Genomic DNA, 24637 nt, shown 5'->3' on the forward strand with positions numbered 1-24637 from the left:
CCCCCCCACCTCCCTGTGACCCCCCCCCACCTTCCTGTGACGAGGTGACCCCCCCACCTCCCTGTGACCCCCCCCCCACCTCCCTGTGACCCCCCCCCACCTCCCTGTGACGAGGTGACCCCCCCCACCTCCCTGTGACCCCCCCCCACCTCCCTGTGACGAGGTGACCCCCCCCACCTCCCTGTGACCCCCCCCCCCCACCTCCCTGTGACGAGGTGACCCCCCCACCTCCCTGTGACCCCCCCCACCTCCCTGTGACGAGGTGACCCCCCCCACCTTCCTGTGACCCCCCCCACCTCCCTGTGACGAGGTGACCCCCCCACCTCCCTGTGGCCCCCCCCCCACCTCCCTGTGACCCCCCCCCACCTCCCTGTGACGAGGTGACTCCCCCCCACCTCCCTGTGACCCCCCCCCACCTCCCTGTGACCCCCCCCCCCACCTCCCTGTGACGAGGTGACCCCCCCCACCTCCCTGTGACCCCCCCCACCTCCCTGTGACCCCCCCCCCCCCACCTCCCTGTGACGAGGTGACCCCCCCCACCTCCCTGTGACCCCCCCCCTCCCTATGACGAGGTGACCCCCCCCCCCGTGCCCCCCCCCCCCCCCCCAGGTCGTGGTCCAGTTCACAGGCAGCGCCCGCCTCGTGCTGCTGGACCGGGAGGAGCAAACCGCGACCTGAGCTCACGGTGAGGGAGGGGGCACGAGGGGGGTGGGGGGGTGGGGGGGGGGTCATGGTCATGACGTCACAGTGAGGACGGTGGTGGTGTGGGTGAGTGTGGGTGGCTAAAGCACAGCAAGTTGGTACAGTAGGGGGCACAGGTGGTGCATCAGCCAGTCATCTCGGTCATCTCGGTCAGTCGACCCGTGGCACCTGCTGGGTCTGCCCCGTAACCTCCTGTCAGCGGGCGTTCGACACTTCACGTGGCCTCAAGGTGCACTTAGCCTGGCACAAGCGTCGTGGTGACGTCACCGCCACTTAGTGGCGAATGGCGGTTGTTGTTGTGTGGAGGCTGGGTGGTGAGTGAACAATATCATTGCATCGTATCCAGGAAGGCCACACAAGAGCCCCCGGACACTTTATCAGGAGGGTGCTGTGTTGAGTGTGAAGACAATATGGGTGAGTTTGTGGTGAGTGTGTAGTGAGTGGCATGTGGCGAGCTTGTGGTGTATGGTGGGTGAATGTGTGAGTGTGGTGTGTGGCCAGTCATCTCGGTCAGTCGACCCGTGGCACCTGCTGGGTCTGCCCCCGTGACCTCCTGCCAGCGGGCGTTCGACACTTCACGTGGCCGTCCATAAATGACGTCACGCACCTCGGGGGGTGGGGGGGGTCAGTCATTTGTGACGATGTGTGACGAGGGGGGGGAGGGTTTGAGAAATGTGACGTCACATCAAAATAGGCAACTTTAAATAAATATAGACAACACGTTCTACTTAATTAAATAGACTTTTTAATACATGTTTTCTCCTACAACATCAGAGTGCAGCGCCACATTAAATACACACTACAATGACAATAGTTTAAAGCCATTTGAAGCATGTGTTATATTTTGGGGGGGGGGGGGCAGAGCTTTGTGACGTCATATTTGAGGGGGGGTCTGACTTTTTGTGACGTCGTATAACGAAGGGGGGGGGGTTAAAAATCGTCCAAAATAGCGTGACGTCATTTATGGACGGCCCCATAGCCTAGCACTAGCGACGTGGTGATGTCACCACCACTTAGTGGCGAATGGCGGTTGTTGTTGTGGTGTATGGTGAGTGAATGTGGTGAGTGTGGTGAGTGCAGGTGAAGGGTGTGCATAACAAGGTGACGGTGTTCACGGCTTGGAGTGGGTGGACTCCGTGTGACAGGTAAGCATTGCCTCACCACTCACCACACCCCACTCACCACACCTCACTCACCACTCAACACATACACCACGTGGCCACACAACACTCCCCACTCACCACACCCCACTCACAACACCACACCCCACTCACCACATACACCACTCACCACACCTCACCACTCACCACACCTCACTCACACAACACCACACCCCACTCAACACATACACCACTCACCACACCTCACTCACCACTCACCACACCTCACTCACACAACACCACACACCACTCAACACATACACCGCATAACAACACCTCACCCACACCACACCCCACTCAACACATGCCTACACACCACGCTCACCACCCATCACTCTACACATACACCACATAACCACACCTCACTCACACAACACACACTCACCAGACGCCACTCAACACATGTACCATACAGCACACACTCACCGCACACACACTCACCGCACACACTCACCGCACACACACTCACCGCACACACACTCACCGCACACACACTCACCGCACACACACTCACCGCACACACACTCACCGCACACACACTCAACACACACTCACCGCACACACTCAACACACACTCATTGCACACACACTCACCGCACACACACTCACCGCACACACACTCACCGCACACACACACTCAGCACACACTCACCGCACACACACTCACCGCACACACACACTCAGCACACATTACACGCACAGACTCACCGCACACACACTCAGCTCACACTCACCGCACACACTCACCGCACACACTCACCGCACACACACACCGCACACACACTCACCGCACACACACACTCAGCACACACACACCGCACACACACTCAGCACACATTACACGCACACACACTCACCGCACACACACTCACAGCACACACACGCAGCACACATTACACGCACACACACTCACCGCACACTCACAGCACACACACGCAGCACACATTACACGCACACACACTCACCGCACACACACTCACCGCACACACACGCAGCACACATTACACGCACACACACTCACCGCACACACACTCACCGCACACACACTCACCGCACACACACACTCAGCACACATTACACGCACACACCGCCACTCAACACACATTACACGCACACACTCACCGCACACACACTCACCGCACACACACGCAGCACACATTACACGCACACACACTCACCGCACACACACTCACAGCACACACACACGCAGCACACATTACATGCAGCACACATTACACGCACACACCGCACACACACTCACCGCACACACACTCACCGCACACACACGCAGCACACATTACACGCACACACACTCACCGCACACACACACTCACCGCACACACACGCAGCACACATTACACGCACACACACACTCACCGCACACACACACTCACCGCACACACACGCAGCACACATTACACGCACACACACTCACCGCACACACACACTCACCGCACACACACGCAGCACACATTACACGCACACACACTCACCGCACACACACTCACAGCACACACACACGCAGCACACATTACACGCACACAGCGCCACTCAACACACCTCGCCCCCCCCCCACCCCTCCCTCCAGGTGTGGGCGGCCCGGAGAGATGATCAACGCGGGGGTGTGCATGGTGTCCGGCAGCGTCATCACCTCTGCCAAGAAGGCGCGTGCGGTGTTCATGTGTAGTGTGTGCGGTGTGTGTGGTGTTCATGTGTAGTGTGCGTGCGGTGTGTGTGCGGTGTTCATGTGTAGTGTGTGTGGTGCACGTGTGGTGTTCATGTGTAGTGTGTGTGGTGCATGTGCGGTGTTCATGTGTAGTGTGCGTGCGGTGTGTGTGCGGTGTTCATGTGTAGTGTGTGTGGTGCACGTGTGGTGTTCATGTGTAGTGTGCGTGTGGTGTGTGTGGTGTTCATGTGTAGTGTGTGCGGTGTGTGTGGTGTTCATGTGTGGTGCTCGTGCGGTGTGTGCGTGGTGTTCACGTGTAGTGTGTGGTGTGTGTGGTGTTCATGTGTAGTGTGCGTGTGGTGTGTGTGGTGCGCGTGTGGGGTTCATGTGTAGTGTGCGTGTGGTGTGTGTGGTGTTCATGTGTAGTGTGTGCGGTGTGTGTGGTGTTCATGTGTGGTGCTCGTGCGGTGTGTGCGTGGTGTTCACGTGTAGTGTGCGTGCGGTGTGTGTGCGGTGTTCATGTGTAGTGTGCGTGCGGTGTGTGTGCGGTGTTCATGTGTAGTGTGCGTGTGGTGTGTGTGGTGCGCGTGTGGGGTTCATGTGTAGTGTGCGTGCGGTGTCTCCCCGACAGACCTGTTCTTTACCTGAGGACGGCTGCTTGCGTTGTGGCCAAAACGTCGTGAGAATTATTTTATTATGTTTTATTTTTATTACTTTATTATTTCCCTTCTACGTGACTTGACCGAAAGAACCAAGAAGATGAATCCCTGCAGTCACGAAAGCTTTAAATCGAAAAAATGTGTGTGTGGTGTTCATGTGTAGTGTGTGTGGTGCGCGTGTCGTGTTCATGTGTAGTGTGTGGTGCGGTGTGTTTGGAGCGCGTGTGGTGTGCATGTGTAATATGTGTGGTGTTCATGTGTAGTGGGCGTGCGGTGTGTGTGTGGTGTTCACGTGTAGTGTGCGGCAGGATCCTCCTTACAAGGAGTGTTGGGACTCGACGAGGCGTTCCTGGGTGATATAAGCAGTCACGGTGAAGGTTGTGATGATGATGGTGGTGGTGGTGGGAGCGGTAGTGTAGTGACACTGGTTGTGATGATGATGGTGGTGGTGGTTGTGATGGTGGTGGTGGTGATGGTGGTGGTGGTGATGATGGTGGTGGTGGTGGTGATGATGATGGTGGTGGTGATGGTGGTGGTGATGGTGGTGATGATGGTGGTGGGAGCGGTAGTGTAGTGGTTAGCGCACTGCGCAACGAACCCGCCAGAGCCCCGAGTTCGATCCCCGCTTAAGGACACCACTGAACCTGCACTGGGCCTCCTCCCTTGGGTGACCTCAGCCTTAAATGAATTCCTAGTGCCATGTGCTAAACATCGCCACTCGGGGGACGGGGCGGCCGCTCGTGATGCTGCCCCCACCACCCACCCCACCTCGTTTGCCGTGTCGGCCTTCATGTGCTGCCACTCGCTAACATCACTTGCCCAAACAGTCTGTTAAATACTACTACTACACTGGTGGACTCTGTGTGTTTGCAAAGTAAAAATTCACTCTTTGGTTCTTTCAGTAAAGTCACGTAGAATGGAAATAATAAAATAATAAAAATAAAACAATAAAATAAGAAGACAGAGTCTCCCCGACAGACCTGTTCTTCACCTGAGGACGGCTGCTTGCGTTGTGGCCGAAACGTCGTGAGAATTATTTGATTATGTATTATTTTAATTATTTTATTATTTCCATTCTACGTGACTTTACCGAATGAACCAAGAAGATGAATCCCTGCAGTCACGAAAGCTTTAAATCGAAATTAAAAAGTTCACTCTTTGGTTCTTTCGGTAAAGTCACGTACGTAAAGAAAATGATATATCACGACGTTTCGATCGCAACACAAGCAATCGTCATCAGGTGGGACAACCACAACTAAGCCTACTTCAGCAGTGTATTTTCTACCCACGTGACTTTACCGAAAGAACCAAAGAGTATGGATCCCTGCAGTCACGAAAGCTTCGAATCGAGATTGAAAATACACTGTGAGGTGAGGGGGCTCGTGTGACGATGATGCTTGGTATGATGACGATGTTGTGCTGATTGGTGTGATGCTGTAGGGGGCCCCCCGCTATGTGAGCGAGGTTCCTGGGGGTCCCGTGGGATGCGGCTCCCTGGCCGCCCCCCGCTTCGCGCTCCTGGCCGCGCGCTCCCGGCCCCCCGAGATCCTCGTGCGCGGCTGCCGTGACACGTGCGCCTCGACGGGCAGCGCCGTGCAGGGTACACGGCACACCACGCCCAACATCACCAGCACACCCACCACGCCCACCACACTCACCACACCCTACACACTCATCACACTCACCACACCCACCACTCCCACCACACCCAGCACACCAACCATACCCACCACACCCAACACACACCACACTCACCATACCCACCATAACCACCACACCCACCACACCCACCAGACTCACCACACCCACCATACCTACCACACCCAGCATACCCAGCACACCCACCACACCCACCACACTCACCACACCCACCGCACCCACCACCTCACCACTCACCACACCCAACGCACTCACCGCACCCACCGCACCCACCACCTCACCACACCCACTGCACTCACCGCACCCACCACAACCACCATACCCACCACACCCACCACAACCACCATACCCAACACACATCAAACACCCACCACACCCACCATACCCACCACCCCCAGCACACCCACTACACCCACCACACCCACCACACTCACCACCCCCACCACACTCACCACCCCCAGCACACCCACCACCCTCACTACACCCAGCACACCCACCACACACATCACACCCACCACACCCACCACACTCACCACACCCACCACACACATCACACCCACTACACCCACCACACTCACCACACCCAGCATACCCACCACACTCACTACACCCACCACACTCACCACCCCCACCACACTCACCACCCCCAGCACACCCACCACCCTCACTACACCCACCACACCCACCACACACATCACACCCACCACACCCACCACACTCACCACACCCACCACACACATCACACCCACTACACCCACCACACTCACCACACCCAGCATACCCACCACACTCACTACACCCACCACACTCACCACACCCACCACACCCACCACACTCACTACACCCACCACACCCACCACACACATCACACCCACCACACCCACCAGACTCACCACACCCACCATACCTACCACACCCAGCATACCCAGCACACCCACCACACCCACCACACTCACCACACCCACCGCACCCACCACCTCACCACTCACCGCACCCAACGCACTCACCGCACCCACCGCACCCACCACCTCACCACACCCACTACACTCACCGCACCCACCACAACCACCATACCCACCACTCCCACCAGACCCACCACAACCACCATACCCAACACACATCAAACACCCACCACACCCACCATACCCACCACCCCCAGCACACCCACCACACTCACTACACCCACCACACTCACCACACCCTGCATACCCACTACACCCACCACCCCCACCACACTCACCACCCCCAGCACACCCACCACACTCACTACACCCACCACACCCACCACATACATCACACCCACCACACCCACCACACTCACTACACCCACCACACTCACCACACTCACCACACCCAGCATACCCACTACACCCACCACACTCACCACACACATCAAACACCCACCACACCCACCATACCCACCACCACCTGCACACCCACCACACTCACCACACCCACCACACTCACTACACCCACCACACCCATCACACCCACCACACCCACCACACTCACCACCCCCACCACACCCACCACACTCACTACACCCACCACACACATCACACCCACCACACCCACCACACTCACCACACCCAGCATACCCACCACACTCACTACACCCACCACACTCACCACACCCAGCATACCCACTACACCCACCACACTCACCACACCCACCACACCCACCACACTCACCACACCCACCACACTCACCACACCCACCACACCCACCACACTCACTACACCCACCACACCCACCACACACATCACACCCACCACACTCACCACACCCAGCATACCCACCACACTCACTACACCCACCACACTCACCACACCCACCACACTCACCACACCCACCACACCCACCACACACATCACACCCACCACACCCACCACACTCACCACCCCCAGCACACCCACCACACTCACTACACCCACCACACTCACCACACCCACCACACTCACCACACCCACCACACTCACCACACCCACCACACCCACCACACACATCACACCCACCACACCCACCACACTCACCACACCCACCACACTCACCACCCCCAGCACACCCACCACACTCACTACACCCAGCACACCCACCACACTCACCACACCCACCACACTCACCACACCCACCACACCCACCACACACATCACACCCACCACACCCACCACACTCACCACCCCCAGCACACCCACCACACTCACTACACCCAGCACACCCACCACACTCACCACACCCACCACACTCACCACACCCACCACACCCACCACACACATCACACCCACCACACCCACCACACTCACCACCCCCAGCACACCCACCACACTCACTACACCCAGCACACCCACCACACTCACCACACCCACCACACTCACCACCCCCAGCACACCCACCACACTCACTACACCCAGCACACCCACCACACTCACCACACCCACCACACTCACCACACCCACCACACCCACCACACACATCACACCCACCACACCCACCACACTCACCACCCCCAGCACACCCACCACACTCACTACACCCAGCACACCCACCACACTCACCACACCCACCACACTCACCACCCCCAGCACACCCACCACACTCACTACACTCAGCACACCCACCACACTCACCACACCCACCACACTCACCACACCCACCACACCCACCACACACATCACACCCACCACACCCACCACACTCACCACCCCCAGCACACCCACCACACTCACTACACCCAGCATACCCACTACACTCACCACACCCACCACACTCACCACCCCCAGCACACCCACCACACTCACCACACCCACCACACTCACCACACCCACCACACTCACTACACCCACCACACCCACCACACACATCACACCCACAACACCCACCACACTCACCATACCCAGCACACCCACCACACTCACCATACCCAGCACACCCACTACACTCACCATACTCAGCATACCCACCACCTCCACCACACATCACCCCCACCACACATCACACCCAGGATCCCCCCCCCCCCCACCCCGTAGACGTCCACGCGGCGCTGCGTGAGCTGATGGGCCTGGGGCCCGTGGGGGTTACCAAGCTGCAGAATCGCGTGACTCTGGCGAGACACGTGGAGCTCTCGTGCCCCGGGGGCTCCCCACAGGTGAGGGTGGGGGCACGGGGTGCGGAGCGAGTGGGGGGGGGGTGACCTTGTGCGCCGTGGTATGACGCGGCTGGTGTGCTGCCGTGTGTAGTGGAGCGTGTGGAGAGCCGCGGTGGCTGGATGTCGTGGGTTCGAGTTTGCGTGTTCACTCTCTCCATGGATTTTTCTCCAGGTACTGCGCGGGGTTTCCCCTCCACGATTTGCGTATTAGGCTGCGGTATATCTCGATGTGATAAGCCACTGAGCTATCACGTGGCCAGGTCGCTTCTGAAAAATTGCTTTACCTGGAAAATAAAAGTTGAGTTTCGATTTAAAGCTTTCGTGACTGCAGGGATTCATCTTCTTGGTTCTTTCGGTAAAGTCACGTAGAAGGGAAACAATAAAATAATAATAATAAAAAAACATAATAAAATACAATTCTCACGACGTTTCGGCCACAACGCAAGCAGCCGTCCTCAGGTGAAGAACAGGTCTGTCGGAAAGACAAAAAAATTTCAGACGCTGTCTTTCCGACAGACCTGCTCTTCACCTGAGGACGGCTGCTTGCGTTGTGGCCGAAACGTCGTGAGAATTGTATTTTATTATGTTTTATTTTTATTATTTTATTATTTCCCTTCTACGTGACTTTACCGAAAGAACCAAGAAGAATAATAGTTGAGTGTATGGTGGCATTTACTCGTGTGTAGTGGCATGACATGCGGTGTACTATTTAGCACGGAGTGACGTCCCGCGTGCGGTGTGACACGCGTGTTGTGACGTGCGCCCCAGAGCGCCGTGGGCTGGGACCGGGACGGGCAGCCTCTCCTGCGCTCCGTGTTCTCGAGGACACGGGGTCGCGAACTCGAGGCCACAGAGTTTGGCCGGGTCACACTGGACAACAACAACCACCTGCACATCTTGAGTGAGTGACAGCCGGTGCGAGAGAGGGCCCGAGCGAGAGCAGTTTTTAAATCCTTTATTAAATCCTTTATATTAAGTTCACTTGCTTGCTTAGGACCGTGCAAATCTTTCGGTCGTTTTTTAACCCACTTCCCGTGATCCAATCGAGCTGACATTTTGCACACAGACTCTTTGTACGTGACAATGCATTTTCGTGAAAAAAAATTTCCAAAATTTTACACTGTTTAGGGAAATTTTTTAAAATATTTAATTACCAATTGTTTAATGCTGCCAGACAATCATCTGACCCATAGGTGGCAGCCGTCTCAAGCCAGAGGACGAGAGGACTCTAGCCGCCCCGATGCCACGCATATAAAGGATTTATAGTGAAAAACTTTGTTTTTACGGGTTAATTTTTATGAAGTTCGCTTGCTTGCTTACGACCGTGCAAATCTTTCGGTCGTTTTTTTAACCCACTTCCCGTGATCCAATCGAGCTGACATTTTGCACACAGACTCGTTGTGCGTGACAATTAATGTTCATGAAATTTTTTTTTCAAAAATTTTACACTTTTTAGGACAAAAATATTATATTTAATTACCAATTGCTTAATGGTGGCAGGCAATCATCTGACCCATAGGTGGCAGCCATTTCAAGCCAGAGGACGAGAGGACTCTAGCCGCCACGCATATAAAGGATTTATAGTGAAAAACTTTGTTTTTACGGGTTATACTTGTTTCTATGTTCTCTCCCCCTGTTCTGTTTGGGTTTAAACTTTGTTTTATTCCAAGGCCCACCGAGCGATGTCGCTTTCACTCGTTGGTTCGTTCGGTAAAGTGACGTATAAAGAGAAAGTAATAAATTAAATACTAGCATACGACGTTTTGATTGCAACACAAGCAATCACCATCAGGTATAAATGAAATAGAAACACAAATCTAGTATACTTAGAAATGTAATGTAATACAACAGAGAGTCGGATAACATAACAGTCAGCACCCTACCTAGTTGATTACGTTCTTCCTGAGAATGCTATTTAATTTATTATTTTCTCTTTACACGTGACTTTACCGAAAGAACCAAAGAGTAATTCCTGCAGTCACGAAAGATCCAAATTAGGTTTGATATCGCTCTTTTTTTAGAAGCAACCTAGCCACAAATGAGAGCTCAACAAAGTGGCTTATCGCGTGGGAATGTATATGAGCCAAATACTCTAAACGCGTGTTAGTTACAAATGCGGAGGGAAAACCCGGAGTATCTGGACAGCAATCCACGTGGCCACGGGGAGAACATGAACACTCCAAATATACAGCAGCAGCAGCAGGCGTCAGGGTTGGAATCAAACCCACAACCTCCTGTATTCTAGATTTGAAGCTTTCGTGACTGCAAGGATTCATATTCTTAGGTTTTTTCGGTAAAGTCACGTAGGTAAAAAATTAATAAAAGTAAAATAAAAATGAAATAAAAATCACGACGTTTCGGAGGCAACACAAGCTTCCGTCTTCAGGTGGAACCGTCACAGCACGATAGCTGTATCAAGTAAATGAGAGATTATAAGAGCTACCACTCCGTATATATAATGGTTGAAGAGGGGAAGGGCCAAGTACGGCACACTTTTTATTATTATGGTAAGGTGCGGCTTGAGACTATGAATAGACTGCATAACAAAAGACTGAGCCTTTATTATTATGGAGAGGTTCGGTTTGTGACTACGCCTGTATACCAGGGAAGGTAGTTAACATCTCGCCTTCCGCCGGGTTCTCCTAGTTTCCTCCCATAGCTAAATCCACACAGCGAGTGGAACTTGTCAGCATAACCACTTCCCCAGTGTTGACAAACCTGTAAATCACTCAACTGGGATCACACAGCAGCAACAGGAACACCGCCGCCTACTGCTGCGACAAAACTTGGCAGGACCCTCCTATAGAGAGGAGTCCCGAGACTCGTGGAAGAGGGTTAAATCTTCTTGGTTCTTTCTGTAAAGTCACGTAGAAGGGAAATAATAAAATAATAAAAATAAAACAATAAAATACAATTCTCACGACGTTTCGGCCACAACGCAAGCAGCCGTCCTCAGGTGAAGATCTGTCGGAAAGACAGCGTCTGAATGGGCACCACCAAGCTTGGCAGCGTATATTTAAGCTGGGTTAGAGGAAGGGCGCCTTGACAAAGGAATTTGCATATCAACAGAGTAATTTAGCATATTTATGGAAAATGCAGATATGGGATTAATCACTACTTGTGGAATGCGTAGGTGGGGGGGGTCTCAAAGTCATATTATGCCCGTGCATTATGTAGGATTAGCAGAAACAAAGGGAGGAGGTAGGGTTAGCAGTAATAAGGTTAAATCGTGACTTGTAGCTTTCGTGACTGCAGGAATTCATATTCTTTGGGTCTTTCAGTAAAGTCACGGAGATAGGTTCAAAGAAAATAACAAAAAAACTACGACGTTTCGATCGCAACACGAGCGTTTCGTCATCAGGAAGAGGGCTTTCTGGGCAATGTTGTACATCACAAATGTACAACATGTTGTACATCGCAAGAGGTACCAATGGTGTAAATGCTTACCCCGAACTCTCATACTCTGATGGTGCGTTGCCTTTGAGTTGTGCGCCTTTTGGCGTCATCTGGTCCAACACCATGTGAGACTAGGCTCTAAGGAAAGCTGTCTCGGGAGTGGACCAATCAACTTCAAGGACAGTGCACACATTATCAGAGTTATGTTTTTTGTTTGCATTACGACTGCAGGTATTGTGGTCTATGCAACAGAGGTCGCAAACGGGTTTTGATTCCTTACCCGTACCCGAAATGAGTGACAAACGGTTACTCACCAGTGACTCACGGCCTACCCGTACCCGGCCGCACCAGGGTCGCAAACGGCTACCCGTACCCGGCCGGGTACAGGTATCGGGTACCCGGTTGCGACCTCTGCTATGCAAACATGACTCCTCGTAAAAAAAGGTGTCAGTTTTGTTTGCCAGATAAAAGGGTAAAAAACCAATTATCATATTTTTTTACTGGCTAATGAGGTACCAATGGCGATGTTGTACATCGCCTCTCTCTCTCGCCGCGTGCCCGACACAAGACGCCAAGCGGCGCGACGCAGGCCGCTACAGCTGCTGGCTCGCCGGGCGGATGGTGGCAGAGCTGGAGGTGACGGTGACCCCCAAGAACCGGACGCGGCGGCGGCTGGACCCGCGCGACCCCGAGCTGAAGGCGGCGCTGGCCGCGCTGTGGCGCCTGTACGCGGCTCTCTGCGCCGTCACGGCGGCAGTGCTGGCGCTGCGCGTGCGAGCCGCCGTCGCCCGCACCGCCTGGAGGGGTTCGCTGGCACCGCCGGCGCGCCGTGGGAAGAGGGGCGCATGGCACGGGGAGGAGGCCTGAACACCTGGGACCAGCTACAGGGAGAATGGGGGAACTTTTTTTTCCTGCCAAGGGCCATTTGGATATTTATAACATCTAGATTTGAAGCTTTCGTGACTGCAAGGATTCATACTCTTAGTTCTTTCGGTAAAGTCACGTAGGTAAAAAAATTAAATTAAAATTAATACAAAATAAAATAAAAATCACGACGTTTCGGAGGCAACACAAGTCACCGTCATCAGGTGGGACCGTCACAGCCAGATTTGCTGCATCAAGTGTCCAGATACTCTTGATGCAGCAAATCTGGCTGTGACGGTCCCACCTGATGATGGAGACGTGTGTTGCCTCCGAAACGTCGTGATTTTTATTTTGTATTAATTTTAATTTCATTTTTTTACCTACGTGACTTTACCAAAATAACTAAGAGTATTTATAACATCATTCGCGGGCCATGCAAAATTATATTTGTTGCTATGAAAAAAGCGCCGAGATTTGTTGAATTTCGAGTTGTGCGGTTGCCTGGGCAGGGCCAGCTCAAATGATTTTGCAGGTCTTATACGGCCCACAGGCCGGACGTTGTCCACCCCTGCTACATCAACACAGACCCCGTATTCTAGATTTGAAGCTTTCGTGACTGCAAGGATTCCTACTCTTAGGTTTTTTCGGTAAAGTCACTTAGGTGAAAATACAAATTTAAATAATAGAATTAAAATAATAAATCACGTTTCGGAGGCAACACAAGCTTCATCAGGTGTAAAAAGGCACAGCACATTAACTGTTATTTTATTTTGCTGTGCCTTGTTACACCTGATGAAGGAATCTTGTGTTGCCTCCGAAACGTCGCGAGTTATTATTTTATTTCTATTATTTATATTTACTTGCGCGACTTTACCGAAAAACCCTACGAGTATAGACCCCATATCATTAGACCTCCTTTGCCAGTACCACAATATAATAGGGGTTTTCCCCTAATTTCTGGCAACAAAACTGACACCTTTTTACAAGGATTCACGTCTTCGTTACTTTGATAGCGCATCGTCTTTGAGCTGTGGACGCCTCTTGGCGTCGTCCTCTGGTCGAGCACCAATTGGGTCGAGGCTCAAAAGAAAGCCGTCCCTGGTGTGTGGATCAGTCAGTTAAGGACAATGCATATATTATCAGTGTGTTTTGTTTGCATTTTGACTGCAAGTATTGTGGCTAATGCAGTGACATGAATCCTTGTAAAAAGGCTTTTGTTGCCAGATAAAGGGAAAAACCCTATTACAGACCCCATACTCAGGGGGTTACCCACTGCACGCAATAGAAAGAAACCCTTACACACACAGGGGGACCCCATACACAGGGACAACAGACCCCCCCCCCCCCATTACAGCCTTAACAGAATGTTGGGGCATGTGCCGTTTGCGAACACGTACACACGGACCCCTGCTCTGGAACTCGTGATCTTCTCTCACCCGCTCCTTCAATCGGACACACTGCTAGAGATGGAACTCATGGTCTTCTCTCACCCGATCCTTCAATCGTGCACACTGCTAGAGATGGCTCGTCCCCCGTTCAAAGTGATAACCGAGGCCAGACACTCAAGAGCTGACGAGCGAGCGTTTATTTACAGAGACATTCACATCACCATCTCCGCACACTTGTATATATTCACGCATGTGTGTGCACGTAAAAGAGTGTTTAGAGTGTGCACAAGTGTGCCCATTGCACCCCTGCCCTGGCAAGTAAACCGATTGTGTGCGTGTGAAGAAGACAAAGGCGGCCGGGTGAGGTGGAACACACACTACCCCCCCCCCCCCGTGCGCCGTCCCAGCCCTTCGCAAGTGCTACTCGCCATCCGCACTTTGCCCCAACAGTCTGTCACATGCTACACGGGGGGGATCTTCGTTCTGTGCGATTCCAATCCAACGGCCACGATTCACGTGGCTCCATCTCCTCCCCGACGGTCCCTGTGAAAGGCACAACGATGTTAGTCCGTGACCCCACGACCCGTGAGCCAGTGACTGCGTGGGGGAGGAGAGCACGGGATCAGTTACGTTTGGTCTTCATGGAGATCAGAAGTCTAACACGTAACTAATCATCACATCCCAACACTCCCCACCACCACCAACTCCCCCCACCACCACCTCCCCCCACCACCACCACCAACTCCCCCCACCACCACCACCAACTCCCCCCACCACCTCCCCCCACCACCACCTCCCCCCACCACCACCTCCCCCCACCACCACCTCCCCCCACCACCACCACCACCAACTCCCCCCCCCCACCACCAACAACTACCCCCACCACCACCTCCCCCCCCCACCACCACCTCCCCCCCCACCACCACCTCCCCCCCCACCACCACCTCCCCCCCCACCACCACCTCCCCCCCCACCACCACCCCCCCCACCACCTCCCCCCCCACCACCACCTCCCCCCCCACCACCACCTCCCACCCCACCACCACCTCCCCCCCCACCACCACCTCCCCCCCCACCACCACCTCCCCCCCCACCACCACCTCCCCCCCACCACCACCTCCCCCCCCACCACCACCTCCCCCCCCACCACCACCACGTCAAGTTCGTACCTGGTGATTGCAGACCCCCGATTCATCCCGGCGAGCTGGGGGAGGGGGGGCAAGGGGGATACGAGAAGGTTACAACCTCGCCACATCGCCAGCATCTCAACATCGTGGCGGTGACGTCATCCACGCGACGCCTGTGCCAGGCTAGGTGCACTTGTGAGGCCATCACGGAGTCTCCAAACCCTCGCTACATCGCCACTAACAGCATCGTTTCGACTTAAAGCTTTCGTGACTGCAGGGATTCATCTTCTTGGTTCTTTCGGTAAAGTCACGTAGAAGGGAAGTAATACAATAATAAAACAATACAATGTTTTATTTTTATTATTTTATTACTTCCCTTCTACGTGACTTTACCGAAAGAACCAAGAAGATGAATCCGTGCAGTCACGAAAGCTTTAAATCGAAAATTTAAATTTTTATTTAATAATAACATAATAAAAATGATTTTTTATTTCATCGTTTTATTTATTTCCCCTTCTACGTGACTTCACCGAAAGAACCAAGAAGAACGGCATCGTTATCGGTGGTCATCACCACGCCCGAGACCGCCTTTAGCGCTGCGCTATGACCCCAGCGGCCACGAGTTTCGATTCCCGCCCACGGCTACCCAACACTCAAGCGCGCTGCATTATCCACAAACTCAGGTCTCGGGCCTCCTCTTGATCAAATAGACCTCAAACATCGCCCCCCGGCAGCCCGCCGAGGAGACCCGGGACCCGGGAAAAACGTCGCCTCGTCGGCCTCGCGTCAGATCTCGACAAATCCGCACCATGAGGCTCAGTCCGCCCGTCGGTGATGTCATCATACGCGAGGCCTGTGGCGTCTATAGCCCTCCCACAGCATTCAACCACTCGTCTATAGCACTTCCACAGCATTAAACCACTCGTTTATAGCACTTCTAGAAGGTTAACCACTCGTCTATAGCACTTCTAGAAGGTTAACCACTCGTCTATAGCACGTCTATAACGTTAACCACTCGTCTATAGCACTTAATAGAACCGTTATCACCATAATCACGCGCATTAAAAAAATGCGGCGCTTTGTGTAAAAAAAAAACATTTTCTCCACGCCTCCATTAACACAGGCGTCAAGTTAAAATCTCGCACCGCCAACGCAGCAACCCCAGATATAATCTCTGTAGAAGATGACGATCTTCTTCTACAAGGGATCAGAACAGGGATCGAACCGATGAGGGTCGTTCGTGACCCACCCCCGTCCGCGTGGTAGAAGCGCGGACCGCAATACATCCACACCAGGTACCCACCTCGTGGCTCGGAAAGACCAGGGAAGGTTCCGCGCAGCCTCTTATATACCCGCTAACCGAGGAATCGATTTCTTTAGTTTCGCGGCGCGTATTCGGATCGATTCACAAGAGAATCGTCGAGCCAGCTTCGCGCGACCCCGAGGCGAAGACACAAAACCGCGGCGGCTGTTGACCGACGGAGCCCGGGCGGGGAAGGGGGGCGGTGGTATTCGCACGCTCGTGAATTTTAATCGCGACAATTAAATTAAAACCTCGCCACCAGGAATCGGAAGCACGATTAGTGGTTGACGGAGGAATCGAAACTGCGCGTCCGGTTTCGTGGCCACGCCCCGGAAACTCCGCTCGCCAGGCGAGTAACGATTCGGGAATCGATTTTTGTGACTCGTGACATGCGAATCTGGATCGATTTTAAACTTATTAAAATTTTATTTTAGCAGGTTTAAGAAGGCCCACTGAGCTATGTAGCTCTTTTTTCAGACGCGACCTCTCTATTTAAGTCCGCGACACAGAGGTGTTGTCTGTCTGTGTGTCTCTGTGTGAGTCTATCTCTGCTTGTGTCTGTGTGTGTCTATGTTGTGTATGTCTCTGTGCGAGTCTCTCTCTGTGTCTCTGTGTGAGTCTCTCTCTGCGTGTGTCTGTGTGTGTGTCTCTGTTGTGTGTGTCTCTGTGTGTGTGTCTATGTTGTGTGTGTCTCTGTGTGAGTCTCTCTCTCGGCTTGTGTGTCTGTGTGTGTCTATGTTGTGTCTCTCTCTCTGTGTCTCTCTATGTGTCTCTGTGTCAGTCTGTCTCTGCATGTGTGTCTGTGTGTGTGTCTCTCTGTGTGTCTCTGTGTGAGTCTCTATCTGCTTGTGTCTGTGTGTGTCTATGTTGTGTGTGTCTGTCTGTCTGCGTGTCTCTGTTGTGTGTGTCTCTCTCTGTATGTCTGTGTGTGTCTCTCTCTCTCTCTGCTTGTGTGTCTCTCTGTGTGTCTCCGTGTCTGTGTTTTGTCTCTCTCTCAAAAATGTAGCATTCTTTGGAAGAACGTTAATCAAGCAGGTGGGGTGTTGACTGTTGTGTTAGCCGACTCTCTGGGTTGTATCGCATTACATTTCTAAGTTTGCTATGTTTGTTTTCCCATTCATTCGTACCTGATGATGGTTGCTTGTGTTGCAATCGAAACGTCGTATTCTATTATTTAATTTATTTTCTTTCTACGTGACTTTACCGAAAGAACCAAAGAATAATTCCTCTACGTTCAAATTGCATCAATTCCCAAGCTTGGGAAAGGAAGTAAAGCAACAGCAATAACAGTACAAGACCACAGCAGCAGTCAACCCGGTGAATACCGGAGTGTGAATTAACCATGATACAATGTGCTCACAGTGGACTTTAAAGATCCTGTGGATTTACACCATTGGAACCTCATTTGCCAGTAACAAAATATAATAATTGTTTTTTTACCCTTTTATCTGGCAACAAAACTGACACCTTTTTTACGAGGAGTCATGTTTGCATTGACCACAATACCTGCAGTCGGAATGCGAACAAAAAAACACAACTCTGATAATGCATGCACTGTCCTTGAAGTTGATTGGTCCACACCCGAGACAGCTTTTCTTAGAGCCTAGTCTCACATGGTGTTGGACCAAATGAGGACAGTGCATACATTATCAGAGTTTTTTGTTATGTTTTATTTTTATTATTTTATTATTTCCATTCTACGTGACTTTACCGAAAGAACTAAGATAATTGAGTTATAAAGGGAAGGGATCTCCATTTAAACCACAAGTTACTAAACTACATCTTGGCTGGATCTATGAATAAATCTATGACTAGGTTTGGACAGGTCTTGCTTTTTGAGTAAACCTGGTATTGCGTCATACATGATATGAATTGCATCATGTTATTTCTAGAAGCCATGGATGATGCAATCATAACTAGGCTTACATCCATCCACTGGCAGAGCCAGTGGGGGGGGGTTGGGGTGGCACGTGCCCCCCCAATGATCCGATCGAAATCCCTAATTTCGATCAAATAATTGGGGTTTATTAGTAATAAATTGGCATTTTGCGACCCCCACTGCCACTGTGTAGCATATTACTATGTGCCAGGGACTCTATGAGATGATAGGACAATAGGCCGAGTCCATAATTGGCAATAAGTAACGGAAAAGCAGTTGGAAGTGACTCAGAATTGTGCGCAGTTGCGTATACAGTCCACGACTTCCCTGAAGGCATAGACACCTTCAGCGAGCGCGATGCCGATCACACAACGCGGTTCGAATTCGACCCTCGATCGATGGCTGCGCCATCGCCGCACATGCGTCGAATAAAAAGCAACGGACAAGTCCTTGCTTACTAACAACTCCTTACTTAATAACAAGTCCTTGCTTCATAACAACTCCTCTATCATTTTTCATTGCTGGAGGGGTTGCCCCCCTAACTGAAAATCCTGGCTCCACCATTGCATCCATCCCTCTGCTGAACACGTTGCCGTATATCAGCTCGAGAAATCAGTGAATTATAATACTGGTAGGAATCACCTGGTTCCACCAGCCCACAGGGGATTATTGTGTCCGTCCGTCCGTCGTGCATCCAAAAATGGGAGGGGTGGGGCTGGGTGGGGAGGGGCTGGGTGGGGAGGGTGGGGGGGGGGGCTGGGTGGGGAGGGTGGGGAGGGGCTGGGTGGGGAGGGGAGGGTGGGGAGGGGCTGGGTGGGGGGTAGGAGGGGTGGGGCTGGGTGGGGAGGGGCTGGTCACCCCGTGGTGCCCTTATAAAACTCAACGTTTAACCTACTCACGCCGGCTTGTGCCCGCCCTCACAGTCGGCCATATTTGCGGAATACACCACGCCGCCGTTGACCCTGGCCATTGACCGAGCAACCCAACGTTCCTACCAGCTCCCTCCGCAGAAGGAAGCGGCTCTGTGATGCCCGAGAGCTCCACCAGAGGGCGCGGGAGAGCCGCGTGAGATGCGAACTCGGAGCGGACAGGTCTGGGGGTCGATAGCGCACCGTGCGCTATCGGTCGTGATGAAGGCGGTGGTGGTGGCGAGGACGAGAGAGAAATGATTCAGGCTGGGACCACCTTCACTACTTACAACATCACCATCATCATCATGATCACTGCATCGAGCACTTTCAGATGCGTTTCTGCGGCCGTCTTGAACGCTCTTACTTCCGATATTAGGAAGTTAGGAAGACACTGGCAGCTTTGCGCCTTTAAATCGAGATTTAAAGCTCACGTCTGAAGAACTGATTTTTGTGTTAAGTTTGTTGTCCTTCCCCCGCACCTCCGATGAACACGGTTCGGCTACGTACGGTGCGAAAGAAGTTCGACATACATACACACACATCACTACCATCATCATCATCATCGGGGGTCAGCAACCCGTGGCTTCAGAGCCACATGCGACGTTTTAAGGACTGATGCGTGACGTTATTTTTTAAGGACCGTATTCACATTCATTGCGGCTCTTTAAATACCGACTTTTGTGCCGAATTTGAAAACAAAGATGGTCTCTTCTTGTTAGTTGTGGTTGCAGACCTCTGCTCATCGTCATCATCACCTGTGTGGATGGTGGTGGTGGCATCACAGGGCTCCGTAGCCCATCTCCCTCTCGAGCTGCTCCGTGGTGATGGCCCCGAGGAGGGGGCGGCAGCCGGGGTTGAACACCGAGTACGCGCTCAGGGTGCCACGGGCTATGGGGGGACACGGGGGGGGGGGGGGGGGGTGGGAGACAACACAGAGAGATACAGGCGGTCATAGGGTCACACCGGCTAATGCATCAAACCCAAATCAGAATTCTAGATTTGAAGCTTTCGTGACTGAAAGGATTCATACTCTTAGGCTTTTTCGGTAAAGTCACGTGGGTAGAAAATAAAAGTAAAATTAATAGAATAATAGAAAAAAAATAATAAATCACGACGTTTCGGAGGCAACACAAGTCTCCGTCATCAGGTGGGACCGTCACAGCTAAAATTACTGCATCAAGTCAAATCAGAATATTTATACTGGAGGAATCCATTAGCTATACTGTAATGCACTTTTTTTAACAGATGCCCAGTGGAGGCAGGTCAGAATGTTACAACAACAAACCAGAATGGGGATCCTGGTCTGCATTCTGGAGGAGTTAGAGCCCCCCATGTTACCCCTCTGGTTACCCACGCTTACCCCCGCGGTTACACCTCGTGACCCCCGGTGTCATCCCCATGGTTACACCTCATGACCCCCGGTGTCATCCCCATGGTTACACCCTCGTGACCACGGCGCCATCCCCATGGTTACACCCTCGTGACCCCGGAGTCATCCCCATGGTTACACCCTCGTGACCCCGGAGTCATCCCCATGGTTACACCCTCGCGACCCCAGCATCATCCCCATGGTTACACCCTCGTGACCACGGCGCCATCCCATGGTTACACCCTCGTGACCCCGGAGTCATCCCCATGGTTACACCCTCGTGACCCCAGCATCCCCATGGTTACACCCTCGTGACCACGGCGTCATCCCCATGGTTACACCCTCGTGACCCCGGCGCCATCCCCGTGGTTACCCCTGCGGGAGGAGGCGAGCGGGAGAAAGATGAGAACGGACACGAGCAGGAACGGCGTGAGCAGCTGCAGGTGGAGGAAGAGGCCGAGAAGCAGCAGCCAGATGGAGACGCGGAGCCAGAGGGCCCAGCGAGGGGAGGGCCCACGCCCCCCTCCATCACCACCAACTCCACCACCAACTCCACCACCAACTCCACCACCAACTCCACCACCAACTCCACCACCAACGTCACCATCGCCAGGGGCCCCTTCTCCTCGCAAGGGATCCACACCTTGCGGCTGCTCCTGCGGTGAGAGACAGGGGTAAATCCTGGGGAAGAGAGGGGGAGAGAGAGAGAGAGGGGGGGGGGGTCCAGGTTTCGCAAAACGTAGAGAGTGGAGGGGGTCCATGCGAGCGAGAAGCTTCGTGTGGAGCGACGGGCTACCCAGGTAGCTGCCACACAGCTTGACGCAGACGATGACAAGATGACCATCAGCACCACCGCCACCACCACCGTGATATCGCCACTTGCCATCAGCACCACGACCATCATCATTAGCAACCCCCCCCCCAAAACCTGATAACTTTAATCTACATTGTCTTATGGTTGTTATTGTTTGACTTGCATCCCACTGGGATTTTTTTGCACACAGCGTTGAAACGCGGTGTTTTTTTCTGGAAGACTTACACTCTCGTTGGATTTTTCTGTTGCGTGTCGTCACTTTAAGATGTTTCGTGTTTTTTTTTGTTGCGGTTGCACCCGAGTCAAGAGCAGCATGGCTCACAGGGTTATACCTAAACACATTCCTGCTGTGGAGGGAGCTGGTAGGAACGTTGGGTTGCTCGGTCAATGGCCAGGGTCAACGGCGGCGTGGTGTATTCCGCAAATATGCCCGACTGTGAGGGCGGGCACAAGCCGGCGTGAGGAGGTTAAACGTTGAGTTTTATAAGGGTGACCAGCCCCTCCCCACCCAGCCCCACCCCACCCAGCCCCTCCCCACCCAGCCCCTCACTACCCTCCCAACCCACCCCCTCCCCACCCTCCCCACCCAGCCCCTCACTACCCTCCCAACCCACCCCCTCCTCACCCTCCCCACCCAGCCCCTCACCACCCTCCCCACCCAGCCCCTCCCCACCCAGCCCCTCACTACCCTCCCAACCCACCCCCTCCTCACCCTCCCCATCCAGCCCCTCCCCACCCAGCCCCTCCCCACCCAGCCCCTCACCACCCTCCCCTCCCTCCCCACCCAGCCCCTCCTCCCCCACCCAGCCCCTCCCCCCCCCCACCCAGCCCCTCCCCCCCCACCCAGCCCCTCCCTCCCCACCCCACCCAGCCCCTCCCCACCCTGCACGACGGACGGACACAAAAATCCCCTGTGGGCTGGTGTAACCAGCAGCTTCCTACCAGTATAATGTAACTGACCACTGAAACCTCCGGCTCCTCACCTTCCCAGGGCGCGGGGCCTCCACTCCGTGCGGCGCGCCGCGTCCCCAGAGCGGCGGGAGGAGGCGGCCGAGCCACGACCCGCCGTGCCCCGCTCCGGCAGCAGTCGGGGGACCACCACCACCCCCCCTGCCTGCCCCCTCGTGGTGCGTGGGGCTCCCCGTGGTGCCCGGGTCGCGTCTCCTCCTGCTGCTCCTGTACTCGGCGAGACGCCGTTCAACAGAGTCCGGGCCGCGGGACATCGGCACTGATGATGATGACGCTGATGATGATGATGCTGTTGATTGTTGATGCTGCTGATGTGTCAATGCTGGTTCGTGACTGTTGATGTAACTGTTGTGGCGGTATCATTGGTGTCTGCTGCTGCTGTGTCTGTTGTTGTTGTTGTTGACGTCGTCGCTGTTGAAAAAGTTGAATCAGCTGTCACTCAGCCCGCCGCTGTTATTTACGAATCGCGTTTCGCCCCTTGTCTTCATTTTGGCCGCCGCCGGGCACCGTAGTACGTGACGCCACGCGGCCACAAACACTTTGCGATGACGTCACCACGCACTCTGGACGTGATGACGTCACGGGAGGGGCTCGGGGTCAGGTGAGGCAACAAGGTGAGGTCACGTGACATCGGGGTCAAGTGAGGCCACAAGGTGAGGTCACGTGACGTCAGGGTCAGGTGAGGCCACAAGGTGAGGTCACGTGACGTCAGGGTCAGGTGAGGCCACAAGGTGAGGTCACGTGACGTCAGGGTCAGGTGAGGCGACAAGGTGAGGTCACGTGACGTCAGGGTCAGGTGAGGCCACAAGGTGAGGTCACGTGACATCGGGGTCAGGTGAGGCCACGAGGTGAGGTCACATGACATCGGTGTCAGGTCAGGCGACAAGGTGAGGTCACATGACGTCAGGGTGAGGTCAAATTGGCTCAAGTGGGGTCAGATAGAGATTCTATCACGTGTGATGACAGCAGCAGCAAATATGGTTCAGGAGCTGGATACCAGTGCCGAGGTCTGCTGGTCGCCACGACGAGAGGGGCCAGAGGCCTTCAGCAGAGAGAGAGAGCCATTGGAACATTTGCCAGAAGAAAAAATATGATCATTGTTTTTTTACCCTTTTTATCTGGCAACAAAACTGACACTTTTTTTTCAATGGTGTAAATGCTCACCCCGAGCTCTCATACTCTGATGGTGCATTGTCTTTGAGTTGTGCGCCTTTTGGCGTCATCTGGTCCAACACCATGTGAGACTAGGCTCTAAGGAAAGCTGTCTCGGGTGTGGACCAATCAACTTCAAGGACAGTGCATACATTATCAGAGTTGTGTTTTTTTTTTGTTTGCATTACGACTGCAGGTATTGTGGTCTATGCAAACATGACTCCTTGTTAAAAAAAGGTGTCAGTTTTGTTGCCAGATAAAAGGTAAAAAAACAATTAGCAGTCCCCCGTCTAGTTTTGCCGTGTGCCTTCTCCCCCTGAAGGAGGGCAGCCTTTCAGTGGGTTTCACTCTCCGGTCCATGGCGGTAACATTGAGCCTCGTAAGGTCGAGGTCAAATTGGGTCAGGAAACGTCAGGGTCGGGTGACGCCCCCCCCAACACAACAGCCACCGTTCACCACGAAGTTCTGGTGAC

At 53.6% G+C, this 24637-nt stretch overlaps 2 protein-coding genes and 1 long non-coding RNA gene across 3 annotated transcripts in view; 2 read left to right on the plus strand and 1 right to left on the minus strand.

Annotated features, from left to right (window-relative positions):
* The first annotated feature begins 898 nt into the window (after window positions 1-898).
* LOC144728102 (uncharacterized) overlaps window positions 899-24637 on the plus strand; it is a 149337-nt gene continuing 125598 nt past the window's right edge. Inside the window, exon 1 of the long non-coding RNA XR_013587482.1 lies at window positions 899-931. This is a non-coding gene — a long non-coding RNA (uncharacterized LOC144728102). The remainder of the gene's footprint in view (window positions 932-24637) is intronic.
* FAM187A (family with sequence similarity 187 member A) lies at window positions 5283-13449 on the plus strand. Its single transcript, XM_078607012.1, has 4 exons — window positions 5283-5787; window positions 8874-8992; window positions 9761-9893; window positions 12957-13449. The coding sequence occupies exons 2-4, from the start codon at window positions 8900-8902 to the stop codon at window positions 13253-13255; spliced, it is 525 nt and encodes a 174-aa protein (XP_078463138.1). The 5' UTR covers window positions 5283-5787; window positions 8874-8899; the 3' UTR covers window positions 13256-13449.
* SAYSD1 (SAYSVFN motif domain containing 1) lies at window positions 14823-24021 on the minus strand. The gene is made up of 5 exons (XM_078607391.1): window positions 23027-24021; window positions 21603-21885; window positions 20616-20748; window positions 15810-15844; window positions 14823-15183 (listed from the first exon to the last, which is right to left on the minus strand). Exons 1-3 carry the CDS (start codon window positions 23264-23266, stop codon window positions 20639-20641), a joined length of 633 nt encoding a protein of 210 aa, XP_078463517.1. The 5' UTR covers window positions 23267-24021; the 3' UTR covers window positions 14823-15183; window positions 15810-15844; window positions 20616-20638.

Source organism: Lampetra planeri, chromosome 27 (assembly GCF_965212315.1).
Source record: "Lampetra planeri chromosome 27, kcLamPlan1.2.h2, whole genome shotgun sequence".
Lineage (NCBI taxonomy): Eukaryota > Metazoa > Chordata > Hyperoartia > Petromyzontiformes > Petromyzontidae > Lampetra > Lampetra planeri.